Genomic DNA, 22,231 nt, shown 5'->3' on the forward strand with positions numbered 1-22,231 from the left:
TTGCTTCATGCAAACTTCCTCATGCAGACATTATATCCAGTAATGTCATCTGCTGATGGATACCAGAGCAAAATATTCTCATGTCCCTAAATTAAGCATCCCATTCCTATATTACTAACGGTCACTATTATGATCTATTTTAAATAAACCATTACAATGTATAGAGGTCTGTACAAATAAAATCTAGGTTGTCCCCTGTAAACACTGATCAGAGGCAATGAAATCAGGACCAACTTCCCTTTCTAAACACTTTGGTTTTGCTGTTTGTGGGAAAGAGCTCTCTGGTGTGTCCCGAGAAAGGGACGTGGGTGCTATGGAGGTGAGAAGAGGTGACTCACGCTCCCTAGCTGTGGTCCCACGTGGCAGATGGTAACATGGCTTTGAGGGGGCAGGGATGACATTTGGAAGGACAATGAGGCACATACTTCACAGACCAAATAGGACTTCTACAGTTTAGTGATTTATTTATTTATTTATTTTTTTGTAGCCCGAAAGACACAATGTTGCTTTAGACCTCGCAGTCCCAAGGGCAGGACAGAAGTTAACTCCGCAGATCTGCGCTGTGACGTGCAATTAATGCTCTATGAGGCGTTTGCCAGAAAAGAGTTCCATGGTCATCAGTTAAAACACTGATGATCATTTCAATTACCAGCTCATTTCTAGATCTGGGAATGTACTTTATTTTGTAAGTATGATTACATTCCTTTCCGAGGCCTCGTCTGAGCTGAAAGCAGAAATCTTTGGCCCTTGACTGCTCAACAGGCGCCTTCTGCTCTCGGAAAACAGAAAGAGGAGGGACCCACTGGGCAGGAGAATAGGACTTTTCAGGAGTTTGTCTAAAAGAGGAGCCATTTTTAAGGGGGATGTGGAGACACGTTAGCGTACAGCTGTCCTGGACATGTGTGAGCGGCTTTGTCACATGTCATCAAGAAGGGGTCACTGAGGTCACTTTTTAAATGAAGCCATCAAGTTACAAAAAAGACTTTCAAGTAAGCGCCACACAAAGAAATCTAAAAGGCGTGCGATTTCAGCTCTTTGATCTGTTAGACCAGCGTGGCCGCAGCTGGTCCAAACGGCCGAGGCGTGGGCAGGGCAGACCTCTGGAGAGGCGTGGGGAGCGAGGTCAAGCCTCCGAACTAACCCCACACCCAGCAAGTCCAACGCCTTCCCAGGAGAAGGACGAAGGGCCCGCGAGGTTGTGTCAGCTCCGTTTCCGAATGGCCTGGCTGTTTTACTTCGGTGTGTTCAGAGCCAGGAATGAACCGCCCTGAGAGCCGTCCCAGAGGCCGGGCGAGGAACGTCTCTCCAAGAAAATAGCACCGTGGCCTGGAGAGGTCCTCTGTGCGCGCGTGGCGGCGGCGGTGCAGGTTCATTCATAGGGACAGGACGGTTCCCGCTCCCACGGGATCCGGTGCAGCAGCAGCTAAGGCTAAGGCGCGTTTCCTCCAGTGAGGGAGTGGGCTTGAAGGTCACGGCTGTGCGAAGTCCTGAGCCCAGCGATCCCTGTGGGCCAGCTGCGGGGCCAGCTCAGTGAGGACGGAGGGCCGGGCGTCCTCCACAGCCTTAACTCCCACATTTGCTTCCTTCTGAAAACCACACGTGGGCCCAGGGGGTGCGCGTTAGAACGGGCAGAGGTGAGGCAGGGACAGGGCACTGACTACAGGCCGCTTCCAGACCAATCTCCGCGGCTCTCTAAGTGAGGCGCCCTCGCTGTACATCTTTTTTTCTTTCTTCCTTTTTTTTTTTTTTTTCGGTTGATTTATATTGTAATTAGGGCAGGGGAGAATCACAGCCAAGGCCAGAAGTGGGAACGTGGCACACATTTTTCATGGAAAGTTTTCCCCCATAAGTCAGAGCACAAGACGGTATTAGAGGGAAAAAAAAAAAAAACATGACGAGGAACTAATCGTGCTCAGGAACATGCTATGGGAGAATGCTAAATCATCTGTGATTTGTCTCAATGTATATACTTCAGTTGATTAAAAAAGCACATGGTGAATTGATCTTGCAGCTTATAAAAGCAATATTTCAGCTTCGGTGTTTTTTATTCTTTTTCTTTAAAAATCAAATTATCTCCCAAAGCATTTGGACTGAAGTTTATTAACAAGGCAATGCGGCTCCTAATGCGTCGCGGTGCACTCTTGCAGAGGGAGGGAGAGATGGGGCTCTGCCTGTGTACACTGAGCGCACCTTCCGAAGGTGTAAAGGAACTCAAGGCTGCACAGCTGAGCAGTTGCGGGAGAAAGAAAATGGTTCCTTTGTCTTTTTTTTTAATGCGACGTTATTAGATTTTTGGCGGGGGAGCATTCACAGGAAACATTATATTGCTTGATTTTAACTGGCAATTCAAATATTATCAGATTTCCAGAAAAAGTCAGAAATTCAGATAGACCAAACCAGCTGCAGGCCTTGGGGCCGGGACAGAGGAGATGGGGACAGTCATGAAGCTGAGATGACTAGCCAGGCTGCCTTTCAGAAAATGTGGTGGAATATCACTTGTAATAACCGGGAAAATGGTCACACCTTTGACAACATACCCAATGATGGAGAGAAAGCGATGCTTTAATTTTTATTTAACATAGTAATGTTTAAAAAGTGAGAAAAAGAGGACTATGAACCCGAAACCAATATATTCTAAGGGAGGAAAGTATTTCAGGAGCAAGTAAAAAACAAAACAAAAAACTCCAACAAAACAAAACAAACAATTCTAGCAAATAAGACAAAAAAAATAACAAAAGAAAACCAAAAAAAATGACAAAACAACAACACAAAAAAAACCCCACAAAAACTGGGAACCCCCCACTTTGTGATCCTGCTAGATTCTTAGGGGGAGAATCTGTGGAGAATAACAGGTCCTAATTTTTCTTTAAGTGAACTAAGTCTTTTCTGCCTAGAATTCAATATAAGAAGTAAATAGAATTGGATATTATTTTATTTTTTCTATTTTCATATTTATTGTTCAATAATTAGCATACCTTTAATCCTACCTGTGTTTTCCTTCTCAGGGTATAATGTTTTCTCAGAGGAAAAACAAAATGTTCTGTGCTCAAAAATTTGGTAAACACTGAATAGTCCACCGTACTTTTAAAATAATTATAAAGCATAATAGCATATTAAACGGTCTCCGACATTTTGAAAAAGACACACACACACACACACACACACACACACAAACTTGCTTAACATTTTAATAACAAGCCATTTCGGACACTTACTGTCCTATTCATCTTTCACCTGCCGGCACTCAGTAAGATCCCAAAAGATGTATTCTGGATAAACTCTATTGGTGTGAAGGAAATAAGTTAAAATGAGACCTGCGCTTATATTTCGGCCCTTTACAGACAGTGTGAATTACCTTTCTCTTTCGTTTATTCATTCAACAAACACTCAGCTGCATTTGTTATGTCTAAGGCCTATCCTGATGTTAAGATGGCAGAGGCTGTGGTCGGGAGTAGAAGAGCAGCACATTTCCAGGAAAGGTTCCTGCCACCACTCCCGCCCCACCTGTAGGTCCCAGTGGACAGAAAGAGACGGTGCCGGGTACCATACACCAGGATTTTGTGGGTATGTGACAGATTCACTGAGGGGCCCGCTTTATTTTAAATATGTTTTTATTGATTTTTAGAGAGAGGGATAGAGAGAAACATCGAAGAGAGAGGAACATCATCAATTGCCTGCCTCTTGCACGACCCCTAATGGGGATCGAGCCTGCAACCCATGCATGTCCCCTGACTAGAATCAAACCCGTGACCTCTTGGTTCCTGGGTTGACACTCAACCACTGAGCCACACCAACGGGGCGATGGGTCCATTTTCAAGGACACGCATGACAGTAGTGCATGTTGAATTGTGATGTGCTATGATGTAAGAGTTAACTGCAACAAGCCCAAGCAGGACTTCCATATCCTACTCTGAAGGTTTGTTTCCCGCCTCCCAATGTGTGTGTTCACAACTTTTGCTTAGGAATCACCTTCAAAACCAACGTTATAACTGTCAGAAAGTCTCTTGCTCCTAATTTCAAACAAAAATGGTATTAATCAAATTAATCACTCATTTTACTCATCATTCTTGGCTCTGAATTTGATTGTTCTAAAAATCTAATCAACACACATGAAAGAGACTTGGCATTGTATACACTTGAAAGTGTATGCTGTGGGTTGTGAAGGTGGCTCCAGAGCTGTTATTAGCAATGTCATCAGTCCTCACAGTGACTGCTAAATGCTATGCTTATAGAAGTACAGACGGCGTGCCGCGGAAATATTTAAAACGTGCAATACCGCCCTCACTGGTTTGGCTCAGTGGATAGAGTGTCGGCCTGCAGACTGAAGGGTCCCAGGTTCGATTCTGGTCAAGGGCCTGTACCTTGGCTGCGGGCACATCCCCAGTAAGGGGTGTGCAGGAGGCAGCTGATCGATGTTTCTCTCGCATCGATGTTTCTAACTCTCTATCCCTCTCCATTTCTCTCTGTAAAAAGTCAATAAAATATATTTTATGAATAAAAAAAAATGTGCAATACCTGACTATTCAGTCAGGGGCACTGACCTCTCTTTTCCCTTAGGTTATCAATATACCTTTTTTTGTCATATCAGCAAATAATCTACTTTTTGGTGTGCCACAGAATTTTAGTTTATGTGTGCCATGAGATGAGAAAGGTTGAAAATCGCTGGTATAGAAAGTTATGTGTGCCTTGCATTGGCAAAATGTAGTCTATCTTATTTTGTAATAACATAGGACAGATATTTATCCCATTCTTGAACTCATCTTTGTTACTCAAAAGTATTTTTTGTCACCTTGCCCAACTTAAAAATTGATGAACAGAATGACCTTATAGAAATGTTATATTTACTAACCAAAGAATGAAGGAGCCATTTATAGCTCATACACACAGACACTTTTTTCCTCTTGTAAAACAACGATTTTCAAGACTTTTGAGGAAGACTTCATATATCATATATGTCATATTAAGGCCATCTGTACACTTTAGATAGGTATGTCAAACAACATGCATTCTACACTGCATTTGGCACTACTGAGAGTATAAAACTGAAAAAGGCTTTGTTTGCCTGGAACCAATCTCTCCGGTGAAAGAAATTAAAGATGTTAAGCTTTAATAAAGCGATTGTCAGATACAGGTATGAAAAAACAATGTCTGGACCTATAGAGGCAGGAAAACATATTCACCCTGTTTGGGAGGGAAGGGAGTTGAGGGCACCAGAGAGAACTGGGGAGCAGTGACGGAGATGACCTCACAGGAACCAGAAATGCTGTCAGACAATGTCTGGAGGGGAAGGGACACGTCTGTCTTGCTTCCCATTCTATCTCTTTAATACAGCTCTGTAGCTGTTTAAAGAATATTTGTTTAACAAACAGAAAGTAAGTTTGGGAAGAAAAAACGGTGGAGGACGGTGTGTGGTTGAATTCCCAAATGAGGATTTGTCGAGAGAGCAGAGAGATGGCTGTTAGAAACAAGGGCCACAGAAAGTGAAAACCAGTCTTTTCCTCTGCACCCCTCATTCTCTCTCAAATGCCTTCTCCATTTCCAGTGACATTACATTATTTGATGCTATCAGCTGTCCAAAACTGAACTACTGCAAGAGCATTCTAAGAAATCACCTCCCCTCCAGTCATGGCCCACTACAGAGTTTAAACATCTACTCCATTGCCTGCTCACTACCCACCTACATTCTACTTCCCACACATCAGCCACAGCAATCTTTCTAAAACCCAAATGTTATCATATCCCTCTCATTCTTCATACTCATCAATCCCCGTGCCCCCTCCTCTCAGCTAATATCATCAGGATGAAGCTCAAGCGTCTTTCCATGTCACATCATGACTTGCCCATCGTAGCTATAACCCGACTGCATTCATGTGAGGCACACGGACATACTGCACGTGCTGTCATGTGCAGGGTTCTTTCACGTCTGGATCTGGTTGCCCTGTGTTTGCTCTGGAAAGTCTTCCCACGGCTGTGGTGCACTGTCACTGCACTTATCACACTGCATCGACCCTGCCTCTTGACCTGTCTTTTCTCTCTGAGCCTAGATTTTTCTTGAAGCAAGAACTGCATTGGGGTCATTTTGTATCTACAATGCCAACAAAGATATTTGCTATTTATGGAAATAATGAAATGTTTCTGTTTTTCACATCACACACACACACACACACACACACACACACACACACACACACACACATAGGTACACTCCCAGATCTTGGCCATGTCTTAGCATTTCAGGATTTTTAGAAATAACTTGCCTCTCTATTGCTTGGTAAATTCATTCCCTATTCACTTGGCCCTTATAATTGGTGTTATTTGAATTTGCTGATTGGTTTCTATTCATGTTTCCTTGATGTTTCATAATGCCTTTTGGTCAATCAGAATTGATGCAAGCTTTCATTATCTCAGGTATTTAGTAATAGGTGCTACTTAACTACAAATATAGTCTCTATTGTTCTCTTCTCTCATAAAAAGCTTATGTGACCATTTTCTCCCAAGTATTTTTCTTTTATCCATTTGCTAGCCATCAGAGTCCATTTTCTTCATTTATTAGATGATCTAATTTCTCTCTTAATATATATTTAAAATGTCTTTTATTTATTTTGCTCCATCTGGTACTAACTTACACATTTTTTCTCTTTTGTTTTGCTTGAAAAGTGACTTAGTTATATTTTTGTACCTTAAAACATCTTTTTTCTACACGCATGTTTAAATGAGAAAGATCAAGAAGCCATCATGAATGTCTCTATTTAATAAAGCCAGATGTGTGAGAGAGGACTGTAAAGGCTCAGATGCTGGACTTCGATATATTTCTTTTCATGCATGCTATTTATATGCATGCATAGTAATTTCAGATGCATGTTGGTGGATTTTTTGCAAGTTTAAAAATAAGTATGCAAATTTTATTCAAAACTCAGAAATACAGCATAAAATGTTTTTTGTAATAATGATCTAAGTCTGGATACTATGTCATATCACATAATACAGTTAAACAGCCACTTAGCATAACAGATGCAATGATTATGGCATATGCTGTTTTCAGGCAAATATGCATTTTGCAATTTAAAAAAATATACCTCAAAGATACACATGCTCTTGTCTACAATTGCAGACCCTAATGACCACCATTCTACAACGTTTTTTCTTCTGGTTTTTGTTCTATAGCACTTGCTTAATTGTTCTCCTAACCTTTGGTCTTCTCTTTCTTCTTTGATAGGTGGCATGCTTCTTTCCAGGTTCACCGGGAGGCCAAGATACTTGCCTTCCTTTCTCTAATTTTCTCTGTTTTCAGTCACTTCCTCAAGTTTATCTTCTTCTATGGCTTCACAGCCTGACCACAACACTTGTCGTGGCCCCGTGTCATCTCTGTGCCAGTCAGTATTGCTGTTGCTCAGGGGGTACCTCCGTCTGGGGTCCCACTCTCCCAGCAAGCAATGTATAACCTGAACGGACTATTAACTGGGCTTGAAGGGTCCTACCCATGACCCTTCCTTATTGTTTTGGTTACCCCGAGCTCTATGAGGTGGCTGTTGCTCTATTCTGTCTCACTCTGATAAGCCCATTGTTTGAATGCGTCGGTGCCTTTATGCCTCTGAAATGCCCACCACTTCCCCTTCTTCTCCATTTCCTTTTCTGCTCCTGTAGTACAGGATCTGACCTGTGCAGATCTCCACTTTTTTATGGTAGCTTCTCAGCCACATTTCCCAAATATTTTCACTGGAAGTCCTAACTAGACGAGTTAGCTTTTTAAAATGTCACTTGTGTGCTGTAACTCTCTTAAAGTAACGATTCAATCTTAGCTGCACCCAGTTTGCTGCTTTGCCTAACTTTCGTTGTCTTCCACAATAGATCCACAGCATACATGCAGAGCATGCACCTGAGCTCTGTCCCTACCTTCATCTCTATCTGTCTCTTTGTCTGTACCTTCCTCTCTATCTCTGTCTCCGCCTCCATCTTCATCACTAGCTCTCATCCCAAACAAGAGCACTTTGAGGGAGCGTGTTTCATCTGCACAGCACGGACTGAGACTCAGGGAACATGGGATCTGCATCTGGCTCTGCCATGTACTTGCTGTGTCATGGGGTGGTTCATGTCAGCCCTTCAAGAGTTAATTTACCTTATTTTTACAATGGGCCTGATAAAAATATTCCTTCCCAGAATTATATGTGAGAGTTAGATTAAAAGGAACACAGATTGCAAGTATAAGGTGCTATAGGAACACCGGCTAGCAGCGGTTCTCAACCTGTGGGTCGCGACCCCTGAAAAATACATCCTGCATATCAGATATTTACATTATGATTCCTAACAGTAGCAAAATTACAGTTATGAAGTAGCAACGAAAATAATTTTATGGTTGGGGGTCACCCCAACATGAGGAACTGTATTAAAGGGTCGCGGCATTAGGAAGGTTGAGAACCACTGAGTTGCTGCTGGGACTCACTGGCTACCCCGGGGCTGACTGCATCATACAGTGCAGCTTCCTCCATTTCTTCTCAAAAAGACTCCAGCAAAACACAGCCTTGTGAGGTGAGCGTGTGGAGCGTGTGGAAGAGACTCCCCCATCTTAACTTTTAGGAGGTAAGGACAACTTAAAGGAGGCACGAGCAGGCTTTTCTGCAGGGTCACTGTGATTTCTAGTCTGTCAGGATAAATATTTCTAAAGAAGGAAAGAGAGTTAAAAGGAGAGAGGAAAGATAAGAAGAAGGATCAGTTGGACACAGTGAAAATAACATTTTGTAATCCAACATCAGCCCCGGATTTTGACTTTGGTATGAATCAGCTGGCTGAGAACTTTCTGATCCAAAACAGGGAAGGACGCCAGCTGGCAACTCTAGCAGCTAAATGCAGGGGTCCTTCTCGTTCTATAAAAAGGTGTTCGCAAGAAACGTGCATTTGACTTACTACAGAAAGGGAATGATCTGACCATGGAGTCATGCAGTATTTGCTAGAAACTGAACGTTTAAAGGCCTATGAGGTGAAAATTTTTGACCATGTATAAGAAACGTTTATGCCATGCTTTGCTCACTGCACTAACAGATGTTTTTATGTTTTTGTCTGTTTGGTTTGTTTTTTTTTTGCATCTAAAAGGGTGTGATGTTAACCTAGCAGCAGGATGTGGGATCAGCTCTGCCATATGAAATTCTCTTGCTCAAACAGTGTCGGCAACATCTATGGGCATTTGCATCTGGGAAGGTGTGAGTCAGGGGCAAGTGATTAGGAATTCGAATGCATTGAGGTAGCATTGGTGAGTAGTGGGGAGCCTTATATTCATCATTAACTAACTTAGCCTATTTACATAAAGCTGCAATTTTAAAATTAGGTTGTTAGGATATTGAATGTCATATTATAGGCTATGTAATAAATATGCCCAATGAAGAAAACTGGGATATAGGAGAATGCTACATATTTCATAATTTTATACTAAGCAGTGGAGTTTTCATTTTGGTAGGTCATTTGATTCTCTGCAGGTGGCTATGCCTGCCTCTGAATAGAGTCCTGAGTCACATGCTACGCAAATGAAATGCGATTATCTTTGTGGGTAGCATCGTATGATTTGGAATAAGTCTTTAGGTCTAATATAAAGATCCTTTGAATAAATCATCCAGCTAAGCTTCTGTGGCCCCAAACTCCTAATTTAAAAATGTTGATAAATGAAGTACCTCTTTAGTTAATAAATGAAGTATCTCTTTAGTTATCCTTTGTCAGCAACATTCATTTTAATGGAAAGTGAGTTTACAGGGTTACATGATTGAACTACTGAGCCAAGTCAGTGTTGGCAAATGATGGGCTAAATTATTGATGTTACACACTAATGAATTCTGATGAGAAATAAAACACAGACATTACGTTTCAAGTGGTTCATAATTATTTTTGTACTTTAAAAGCAATTTTATTCTTTTTCCAAATCATACTGGTTCTGTACAACAAAAACATAGTTAGTGATTATACCAAAATTATTGAGTTTGCGGCAAAAAACACTCTTGCAAGTTTTCCTTACTGCAATGATGATATTATTCACACTAGGTTTCTGATTTTTTTTTAATACACTTCTGGGAAAGGATAATTAAATTAAATGTCTAAATTTTAAAACCAGCGTCTTTAAATAAGATAATCTGCTTTGCAACCATGGTTAGCATTTCAATAGATGTGTTTATAATCTATGATGTGTCTATCAACACATTTACTGGAGATGTTATTTCAGGTAATGACACATTCAGAGGGACTTCTGTGAAGCAGCTTTATTCTAGTAAAGAAGGTGTCTACCAACGTGTGATAGGAAATAAAGTGTGTACTCTAAAATAATAGGCGGTTGACAATGATTGGAGCAGGTTCATATTCAGGGAAGTCACACCGAGAGCTATACATTCCACGATGTGATGACAGCCTCCTTTCATGTTTCCTTATGACTTAACTGTCCCAGATGGAGACTTTAATTCTGTGGTTCTGTGACCTTCCTTCTTACTAGTGGAGTGACTAGTTACTGGAGATCTTAGTCTGATATTTAAATGACAGGGATCAAAGTAGAAATCATAGTAGATGAGGTGTTCGTCCAAAGATTCGTTACTTGTTAATCATGAGTGTTTGGACAAGTCCCTGAACTTCTCTACAGCTCAGTAACCAAACCCGCTACCTGGGCGACAGGTCCTCTTCTCCTGTCAGAGAGGGTTGTTACAGGTCACACATCAGAAATGCATGAAACTGCAACCTCCTATGAACATATGAGGTCAATTTATTTCTGATATTTGCCTAGCCCAGTGATGGCGAACCTTTTGAGCTCGGCGTGTCAGCATTTTGAAGAACCCTAACTTAACTCTGGTGCCATGTCACATAGAGAAATTTTTTGATATTTGCAACCATAATAAAACAAAGATTTATATTTTTGATATTTATTTTATATATTTAAATGCCATTTAACGAAGAAAAATCAACCAAAAAAATGAGTTCGCGTGTCACCTCTGATACGCGTGTCATAGGTTCGCCATCACTGGCCTAGACTCTAGTTCATTTTAGGGAGGTCAAAATTAGTGTGAAAAATATTCCCTTTACCAACTGAGGGATATGCTGCAGGGAAAGGAATGGCGAGAGTTTTCATGCCAAGGTTCACTCAACATGCCAGACTGTTTCCCTCTTACAGTAATAGATGGTCTGTACAAGTATAAAAACCCAAAGGGGAGATGTCTTTCATTGCGTTGGAATGCTAAAGGAGATGCCGTGCTGTGGTTCTCACTTGGTATACAGTACATGAAATTTTAAAAAAACATGGGACTTGTTTAATCTAAACTCTGTAACATCCCATTTCCACATTAAGGTTTATGGGCTCATTTTCTTCGTCTTCATCATTTTCTCTTTATCTATGGTAGAGTTGACACCATATGTGAATGACAAGGCTACTTCAAACTTTATCTCTTTAGTATTTTATTAAATATTTTTATCTTAATATCTTCCTCATTATAACTGTACTGTTCATTGTTCTATAATCTTGATACTCTGGGATGAAAAATCATGTGTCTGAGTTAAACTCACATCAAAGCAGCATCGTTATATAATGATGATGCTAAGTTGTATGAAAAATACCTACTGGGTATGCTCCATTAGTCACTAATTTTCAAACTTAAAGTCCTGTCTTTGAAAAACTCCTCTCCCCCACAACACTGACATGGCTCCTCCACTTGAAAAATGTACTGCCTGTAAAAAGTGAATTTAAACATAATGCAGATGCTGAGTATTATTTTGTTTAAGACCAAGAAAAAATCAGAACACATAAAATTTTATCTCTTTCTAATAAAAACAATTATAGATGTTTATTTTATTAAAAAAAATTTTAAAAAGCAATACATTTTGGTTTTAACATGCTATTTAACATAATAAAGGAGGCAGGTAATTTAATTTGGGAAATTTAACATTGAAAAATGCTTTGTTAATCACTTGAATCTACATTATTTTGATATATGTGTAAAATGTAGATATCAATATTTAAATAGAGGTTCTCCTTTGTTTATTTCCAAATATCTTTTATGTGTTTTATTTTAGTGAGTTTTGTTTTCAATTGATTTCTGAGAGAGGAAGGGAGAGGGAGAGAGAGAGAGAGAGAAAAACATCAATGATAAGAAAGAATCATCAATCAGCTGCCTCCTGTACCCACCCTACTGGGGATCGAGCCTGAAACCCAGACATATGCCCTGACTGGGAATCGAACCATGACTCCTGGTTCATGGGTTTCATGGGTTCATGCTCAACCCCTGAGTCATACCAGCCAGGTTCAAATTTCTGTTAATTACTGATTTTTATTAAGTCCATTGTAGTAAAAAACAAACAAACATATCCACTATAGTATTTCAATCCTTTTAAATTTATTGGAACTTGTTTTATAACCCAGTGCATGGACCATATTTGGAAATGTCCAATATGCACTTAAAATAACGTATATTCAGCTATTGTTGAGTGGAATACTCTGTATGTCAAATAGGTCAAGTTGGTGGATTGTGTTATTCAATTCTTCTATTTCCTGACTGATTTTCTTTCTGCATGCTCTATCAATTCCTAGAGGGAAGTATTAAAATCTCAAACCATAGTAATGCATATTTTTATTTCTACTTTAAGTTTTTTCAATATTTGCTTAATATATTTTTGAAATTTTCTTTTTTAATTAGATGCATATACATTTAGGATTGTATATGTGCCTGCTGAATCGAGTCCTTCTTTTAATAAAATTATCCTCTTTATCCCTGGTAATTTCCTAGTTGTGAAGTTAATTTGTTTGATATTAATATATCCTTTCCAAATTATGCTTGGTGTTACATGCCAAGTATTTTTCCATCCTTTTACTTTTAACCTATCAGTGTCTTGTATTTAAAGTGTATAATTTTTAGATAATTAAGCTTGAATCTTATATGTTTAGCTAATGTGACTGTATTTTTTTAAAAAATTGGGTTTTTAGTCCATTTATACTTAATATAACTTTTGACATGGTTGAATTAGGTCTACAGAATTGATTATTTTTCTAGATAGAGAATTCTGGGTTCATTTTTTCTTTCAGCAGTATATATTTTCTGGCTTTAATACTTTCTGATGAAATGTTAAACCTTTATTTCTTTCTTCCTGAATGCTTTTAGCATTTATCTTTTTTAATTTGTTTTGTCTTTAGTTTTCAGAAATTGACTACAATGTACCTAGGTATGACTTCTATGTATATATCTTTTGGGGGCTTCTCTGAGTTTACTGGGTCTGTAATTTATGTTTTACACCAAAATGACCATATTATTTTTATACTTTTCATGTGTTAAGTGCACTCCCCTCTGATAGCTAGTAAGTTAAGCTATAGTAATACCATGAGCGTGTGGGAGCCCAAGACAGGCTGCCCCAAAGTATCCCATAATGGCATGATGATGACTTTAAGATTACTTGACAAGCAGCTGCGGCCGGAAGGGAACCTTGACCTTTGTCTCCTTGAATTCAGGAATAGCCCTCGTAAGTGGAAGGTGTCCTCACTGCACTGGGAGACGCCCTTTATCACTAGAGTTAAACAACTCAGAGCCCAAAGTCTGTATAATCAACTCCTATTGCCTCTTTTCTAATTTACTATTTTTTTTCACATTCTTCACTAAATAAAAAACCACAACAAAAAACAAACCCAACCCTCATTCAGATTCCTTTATATGAGCACTAACGTTGTTTGTCCTGTCAATTTCTCAAATTTACTATTACTTTGTTGAAATAATACAGAAAGGTGCCTGGTTTGATCATTTCTTTGAGCCTCATTTTATGATCTGAGCACCAACCATACTGTGATTCTCCAATACACACATGTTAAATTGATGTTCTTCCAGTTCATCTGGTCTTGTGTCAATTTTATTATTTTATTAGTAGTCCAGACACAATTCTTCCCCTCCCCAATAAGAAGATATCCCTAAAAAATACATGAAAAATTTTAGCACTTGGTTTGAAAAATGGCCAATTATTTACCGAATGTTCAAAGCATTCCTGGAATATCAAACCTAAATTGGTCAGCCTGTTATCTGCAGCCTTAAGAAAGATCTTACTTTATCACTTATCTTTCACTATCTTCCCTTGAGAACATTTAATCTCAGTAATGGAGACACAGAAAACTGCCAAAGAACCCTGGCTAAGAGCAGGTCTCCTATCGCCAAAATATGTCATTTCCAAGTGTTTCAGTCTCCTCTTCCATAAATGGGACCACTATGAGGGCATCTCTTAGCGTTCTTTGAGAATAAATGTATAATTTTTTTTTTTTTACACAACAGATACTTCTAGGGTTTTTTGGGTTTTTTTTTTTGCTTTTTTTAAAATTTAAAATTTTTATTGTTTAAAGTATTACATAAGTCTCCTCTCCCCCCTCCCTCCCCCATTGATCACAACACCAGATATCAAGCTGTATTACAAAGCCACTGTTCTCAAAACTGCCTGGTACTGGCACAAAAACAGACATGTTGACCAATGGAACAGAACAGAGAACCCAGAAATTGACCCAAGCTATTATGCTCAATTAATATTTGACAAAGGAGGCAAGAGCATACAATGGCGTCAATAAATGGTGTTGGGAAAATTGGACAGATACTTGCAAAAAAATGAAACTAGACCACCAACTTACACCATACACAAAAATAAACTCAAAATGGATAAAGAACTTAAATGTAAGACGGGAACCCATAAAAATCTTAGAAGAATACATAGGAAGCAAAAAATCAGACATATATCAGAGCAATAACTTTACTGATACATCTCCTAGGACAATGGAAACTAAAGAGAAAATAAACAAATGAGACTACATCAAAACAAAAAGCTTCTGTACAGCAAAAGAAACCATCAACAACACAACAAGAAAGCCCACTGCATGGGAGAACATATTTGCCAATATATTCTTTGATAAGGGTTTAATCTCCAACATTTACAGGGAATTTATACAACTTAACAAAAGGAAGATAAACAATCCAATCAAAAAATGGTCAAAGGACCAAAATAGACACTTTTTGAAAGAGAACATACAGAAGGCCAGGAGACATATGAAAACATGCTCAAAGTCACTAATCATCTAAGAGATGCAAATCAAAATATCAATGAGGTACCATCTCACACCTGCCAGACTGGCTATCATCAACAAATCAACAAACAACAAGTGCTGGAGAGGATGCGGAGAAAAAGGAACCCTTCTGCACTGCTGGTGGGAATGCAGACTGGTGTAGCCACTGTGGAAAACAGTATGGCGTTTCCTCAAAAAAAAAAAAAAAGGTTTTTGCTTTTTAATAGAACAAGGTGATGTGGGTTTTGCTTTGGGAGGCCATGTTTTATAATACTGTAACATTTCCAAGAGGAAATATTAATTTGAAAATATTTAAGTAACTTTAATAAAATAGTCTTCACATAGTCAATATGGGTTTCTAAAATAGATCATTGTCTTACTTTTAAGACAATTGAGCCACTGAAAGTTTTTACTGGGACGGACGGATAGTAACATTTCACAGCATCTGGAACCACATTTATATTCTAATGCCAAATCGCTTATTTCTTACATAGAGTCAGTCATCTCCAGATCCTAGAGGAACAAGCCTCTTGCAAAATGGAAGGAAAAAGAAACCATTAAGTAAATGCGAGTGTCATTTTCACTGCAGATTCCACTGTGGACGGTATCTTTTAAACAGCCGAGGCCCATGTGCAAAGCCTGGGGATTTGAGCATGTATATTTACACCAAAGGTATTTATTAAAATCCACCCCGAGGTTTGTGACAAATCAGTTCATTCTCCTTTTCCCCACCAAGTGTGCGTGGTGTGTACGCTGACTTACTGAATTCATCCTTCATGCCATCGCGGCTTATTAAAGAAGTCAGAAATGTGTAAAACTCTGGTGGGATGTGCCGTCAGTGCTTCATCACACTGCCCATCGTTTGCTTTTCAATCTAGATCGAGGCGATCTTGCCTCCTGGCCTCCAGTCACCTACCTGCACGGCTAAGATTTTCTGAATGTTCTCCTGAGATTCCACCTGGAACCGGGCCAGCCGCAGCCGGCTGGACAGGACCACCAGCCGGAGGTACTTCTGCCACCTCTTGTGTATCTGCCTCTGCAGCTGACAGAGCTGAAGGGAAGGGGACGGGGGAGGAACACCAGTCAGAGCCGGAGAGGAAATTAATGGCAGTGTTCAAGAAGAATGATGGAGGGAAATATAGAAAGCAGTCAATAGCCCACTCTGCACCGGGCGGGCCGACAGGAATTTCACAGTCTCTTGGCTTTTCAGCCCACTCATGTGCACTCATCAGAAACCAGTCACATCTGGCCGCCAGGATGGGGGGTTAATTTTCTCTAAATGCCTCAGCAGTTTTGTTCTAGCGGAGGCAAACTCTGTGACTGCAGAGCTGATGAGTAAAATATTTCTCCTTCACCCAGTTTAACTCAAAACCGATAGCCTCGGGACATATTGAACCTTTCTTTAAAAAAAAAAAATCTTCTAAAGCTGTTTTGAATGGCACATCAGGTCAAGCCAAAGTTTAAAAATGCAACTTGGAGACTTTGATGGACACCGTTGCTCCTTTTCTTCCTCATAAAGCTTACCATGGCTTGGCGATGTGTGCTTTGGAGCGTGACAAAACTAAAGAGAATTAACTTAGCTATCAACTGCTGAGGGAGAACAATAACAGGAAGAAATTTCCAGCTAGAAGTCCCTATTAATCTACCTCCCTCTGACTGCGTGACATGGAAACATCGCACTGCAGCAAAGTACAGTGGACGCAACGTTTAACACCGAGTCTTTTTGGAAAAAGGGAGACTTGGGAAGGGGAAGAGGGAAGGGAAGGCATCCCATTCCTTTGGGAAGTTTAATATGACACCAACCAAACAAAAAGCACAGACGTTCAGTCAAGACATTTGTCCTTCCGGTTAGCACAGTCACGCCAAGCAGAAATGTTACAATCAGCTTATTTTCAGAGAAATAAACTTTACACCAATGAATGGTAAAATCCATATGAAATTTACATGCAATATATTCTGTCACTGAAACCTCGTTTGGATTTTGATAGTGTGGATAATTGTTTATGCTGATTTTTTTAGTGTGTTTTGTAGAATAATAAACACCAAAAATTTCATATCAAACATTTCTTCATAACAGAATAAAACATGTCGCAAAATATAGCTGTTGTATGTTCTATTATTGATCTGGGTACTGGTTGTATGTAAGGGATCCTTTGTGAAACTGCATCAAACGGTGCACGTATAACTAGTATACTTTTCTATATGCATATTTCAATAAAACGGTCTACTTACAAATAACACTTTTTAAGAAGTTACCTGGGGTTGGATGTGGTTTATTATCATTATCTTCACTATGCATTATAATAAGTAACACATAGGTATTAATGTAATTTCATTTACAGTAATATGAAGTCTCTATTCTTGGTTAATTAATTAATTTAGGAAGAAAATATAACCTTAAGAACTATAAATATTTAAGCTTGCTAAATGCTTTAATACATTACCTGGAATTAGTTTATGGGCATACCCAGTAATTTAGGCTATTGAATTGAAGAGTAACATCACTTTTTGAAGAGAAAATTTGGCAATATTTATTTTATCTTCTATAATATTTTAACATATATTTACAGAAAATATTTTAATAGTTTCAATATAATTTTAAAATATTTTTCTGCCAACTCTGACAGCCAATGAGGGGAAGGTATTCTTTATCTTAATATACTCATTAAGACATAAGGACACCTTAGTCTATATATTACACAATTATTGTGGTATCCACAAATGCAACAAAAGGCAAGTAAGAGGAAGATGAGTTTTAGAGGAACACCCTAAAGCAGTGGTTCTCAACCTTCTGGCCCTTTAAATACAGTTCCTCATGTGGTGACCCAACCATAAAATTATTTTTGTTGCTACTTCCTAACTGTAATGTTGCTACTGTTAGGAATCTAATGTAAATATCTGATATGCAGATGGTCTTAGGCGACCCCTGTGAAAGGGTCGTTCGACTGCCAAAGGGGTCGCGACCCACAGGTTGAGAAGCGCCGCCCTAAAGGGAAGGTAACTTTTTCAAGTGGCAGATCTTCAACATGTGGGAGGTTTTGCAAGGGGGAGCTCATCAGCCAAAGGGATCTGAATAGTAATGTTTCCCACATGCACACCTCACAGGAGCAGCAGCGGCTGTGGACATTAAGTCCCGCTTATGCAGTTTCTGCATTCTAGCTTGAGGTAGCTACAAAGGCCTTTAATTAGTCCATATGCAAATATTAACTGCAGCTGCTGAAGTAGAGAAGTTCCTTAAGTATGAACTAAGAAAGAATAGTATCTCAAAAAAGATATTTTTGGGGAAATCTATAGTCCTCTGGAAAAAGAACCAGGAAAGGAAAAACAAACAAACATGAAGGAATTCTTGAGAAAAGAACAGCATCCAGTAAAAGTCACATATAAACACATACATGATGATGGAACATACATAGAAAAAATGATCAATAGCCCCAGTTGGTTTGCTCAGTGGATAGAGCATCGGCCTGTGGACTGAAGGGTCCCAGGATTGATTCTGGTCAAAGGGCACATGCCCAGACTTCAGGATCCCCATTGGGGGTTGTGCAGGAGGCAGCCGATCAATGATTCTCTCTCATCATTGATGTTTCTCTCTCTCTCTCTCTCTCTCTTCCTTTCTCTCCGAAATCAATAAAAATATATTTTAAAAATGATCAATAATATATAGAGAAAATATTTAAGATGCCAAGAAAGATGGCTGAGAAAGAATTGGCAGTGATGCCAACTATTTTTGGAAAGTGGGTATGATGATAGAAACCCAGTAATAATATGTCAGCAGACAGTGATCACTCAATAAATATTATTGAAAATAATTCAATAAAGTGAACTCGGAAAAATTTAGTGGCAAAAATGAAGAAGTGAATAAGACTTCCAGGAACTTCCTAATTAGTGGGAGAAGAGAAAAATAAACCCACAATGGAAGAGGCACACACAGAGGATACGCATCCTGCAGGTGATGGCAGAAATTAGGTGGAGAACCAAAGGAACTGGAATGCTTTTGATCTCTCTAACCTCAATTAGCCCAGTATTGTTGGAATGAAACACTCGGATGATTGCATTCCTGAAATACAATCATTTATTCTTAAAATGGTCACATTCCTGCCCTCTGGCCCGGGATTTAGAGAAGGCGAGGTAGGGATGTGGGAGGAAGTGGTAGAGGAACAGAAAGGGGCACAAATGCACTGGGTTTACGTGCCATGACGGAATTGCGAGCCATTGACATAAACCGAGCTGCTGCTTAGCCCCAAACAAATATTGCAAGAACTTTGGCAGAGAATGGACATATTCTCAATGAACTACGAAGGAGCATGTTAGAACAGGAAACGTCATTCAGAAAAAGATCCTCAATTTCCCTCAATTTTGTTTTATGAAAGAGAGAGTGAGGAGGTTCCATTTATCAGGAAAGCCGGGTCAGGCAACAGTTGGTGTGTGCTCTGAGCCATCTGCAATGGCGAAACGGAATTGGAAGAGTTTTCTGACGGTGGCTTCTGACCAGTTTGAACTGGCAGTAGCCTTGCGCCGAAGCCTGGCTCTCGTACTTGCTTTCTGTGCTCCTTGCTGAAGGAAGCCCAAAGATGGAATCCACTGATCCTTTCGAGATACTGATCACTATGTACCTATCCATCAAGAGAAAAATCAATCACTGTCCCTTCTGACAGGGTGTGGAGAGATACAGAGTTGGTGACCTTGTGGCAAAGTGAGCAATGCACAAAATATGTATGTGTGAACACTGTATACAATACACGGCTATATATTTGGTAGAAATGTGTTCTGTAAATTTGATTAGGCTCCCAGGACATTCATTAAGATTTTAGAGCATGATACTGGTTGACAGTAAAGCAGGGGAAATTAATGTGTTGACGTTCAAGAATGAGTCTCCATTTCCTATTTAAAACTCTAAATTATATGAATTCTGTTTTTCATCCGTTATTTTGTTTGCTTATATAAATTCATGATAATTGCTAACTCTTTTATGTCACATAAACCTGGATTTAATACTAATGTTATAATGCATATATCATGACATACAAAACCTCTCATTATATGAATCTAGATTTATGTTACTTTATTGCTGTTATGCATGTAAAAATTAAAAGAAGAATACAATAACACTTTTTATATTCTAATTAAAGGTTTCAAAAATATTAGGGCTTATCCATAACCATATTAGTACCAAAATATTGCCTTATACCTTTCGAATGTGCTCAGCATTGAAATGAAAAATGTGAAAACATCACCTTTTTAGGTAGTTTCCAGGGCCGGGTTGCAGCGTACAATTTTCTGGTTCACATTATGAAGGACACAAATAAAGCCTTACCATATCTACCCCCGAGGGACAACTGGGACACAATGCGGAAGAAAGGGGTGAGATAGAGTTGAAGTATATTTGTTGCTTGCTGTGTCTGAGAAAAAAAATGTTCATAGGTGTGATTTTAAAAATAGGCCCTCAAGTCATATGCTATTCCTTCCTTTAAGAAGTGAAACAGAATTCAGGCCCTTGAGTGTGGGCTGGACTTAGTCACTTTCTTGTAAAGAACAGAATATAGCAGAAGGAATAGCATGCCACTTTCATCTCTCTCTCTCTTCTCTCTCTCTCTCTCTCTCTCTCTCTCTCTCTCTCTCTCTCTCTCTCTCTCTCTCCTTCTGTCCTGGGTTTTCTCTGTTTCTAGAATTAGATCCCTTAAGCTGGGGGAAGCCAGCTCCCATGTAAGGAGAATGGCTCTGTGGAAAGACCCACATGGTGAGGAACAGAAGCAGATTTTGGCCAACAGCCTGTGCATCATCTTGGAGGCAGATGCCCCCGCCTCTTCAGGTGGCTCCACCTGACCTATAACCGCACTGCAACCTTGTGGGAGACCCCACGCCAGGATCACCGGGCTGAGCAGCTCCTGATGGTTGGCCCTCAGAAGCTTTGTGAGAAAATACATGTTTGTTAGTTTAAGCTGCTTGAGTTTGGGGCCACTTGTTACGCAGCACAGCTAACAACAGATTCTGAACTCTCTTCGCCGACAGAGGAAAGAACTGACCCCCCCCTATTTTCTGACTGGAAAGTAAAGTGCTCTTCTAACTCACTGGCTTAAGCCTGAAACTGAAAATGATTTATTAGTAACAAGAGGGTGATTAATAATTACCTATTGATTGATGAAATATAGTTTGTAGCATCCAGGAGCTCATTATTTTAATTGAAGACAGTAAATAGGGAGTATAATTTAATAGTTCCAGAAATTTAAAAATGGTTCATTATCAACAAATATTTTCATGTAACACATCAATATATTAAAGAGAAAATAATCATCCCCAAAAGAAGTTGATATGAATCAACACTGAACAAAACCAATCAACAATGAAAAATTATCTAGTTATAGGAACAGGAGAAAATTTATTTCATCTCATAAAGGCTATAAATCAAAAACTCCCTACAAATATTTTACTAAAAAGACACACTTTAGAAACATTCCCATGAATGCCAGGAAAAATAAAATAAGGATGTCAGAAATCAATACCTCTATTTAAAACTGTAGATTCTGGCCAGAATAGTAAAAAAAAAAAAGATAGGTATAATAGATAGAATGTCTACACTGAAAACTCAAGAGGCTTTACCAACCATCAATAAGAGATAATGATTCTGAGAGAATGTAGGAACTATTTTGCCTACAAGATCAATATTTAAAAACATCAACACCATTTTGAAATCAGTAATAACCAATTTTGAATTGTCATTTTAAAAATGCTATTCATAATCACAATATAAAATGTGAGGTATCTAGGTTTCAATTTATCAAAGAGTATGCGGGATTTTATAGAGACAGTTAAAAAACATATTTGAAAAATATAAAAACAGAATAAGCGGAGAGGTGTAGTATTCCACAAACGAAAAAAGAGTGTCAAGGGCATATCAATTTTTCACAAAGTCGTCTACAATCTGATCAGCTTTTATGGGACTTGATCTCAAATTTATATGGAGGAACAAAGAACGGGGAATAGCTAAGACACTTGAGAAAGAGGAGAACAAGTCCAAATAATTGGACAGGCAATATGCAAAACCTGTCTTAAAGCTATAGGAACTAAGATATCAGTATTGGAAAGGATAAACATTTGATCAGAAAAGAGAGACATTCAGGTGAAATATAGAAATTTGAAATATGACAGAGATAGCACTCATAGCAGGGAGACAGGATGGCATGATTAGTTTTCCCT

At 39.1% G+C, this 22,231-nt stretch overlaps 1 protein-coding gene across 1 annotated transcript in view; it reads right to left on the minus strand.

Moving 5' to 3' along the window:
- CCDC178 (coiled-coil domain containing 178) overlaps positions 1–22,231 on the minus strand; it is a 245,073-nt gene that overhangs the window by 2,781 nt on the left and 220,061 nt on the right. Inside the window, exon 19 of the mRNA XM_006766397.1 lies at positions 15,954–16,088. Coding sequence (XP_006766460.1) covers positions 15,954–16,088 — 135 coding nt within the window. The remainder of the gene's footprint in view (positions 1–15,953; positions 16,089–22,231) is intronic.

Source organism: Myotis davidii, unplaced genomic scaffold, assembly GCF_000327345.1.
Source record: "Myotis davidii unplaced genomic scaffold, ASM32734v1 scaffold520, whole genome shotgun sequence".
In the NCBI taxonomy this organism is placed as follows: Eukaryota; Metazoa; Chordata; class Mammalia; order Chiroptera; family Vespertilionidae; genus Myotis; species Myotis davidii.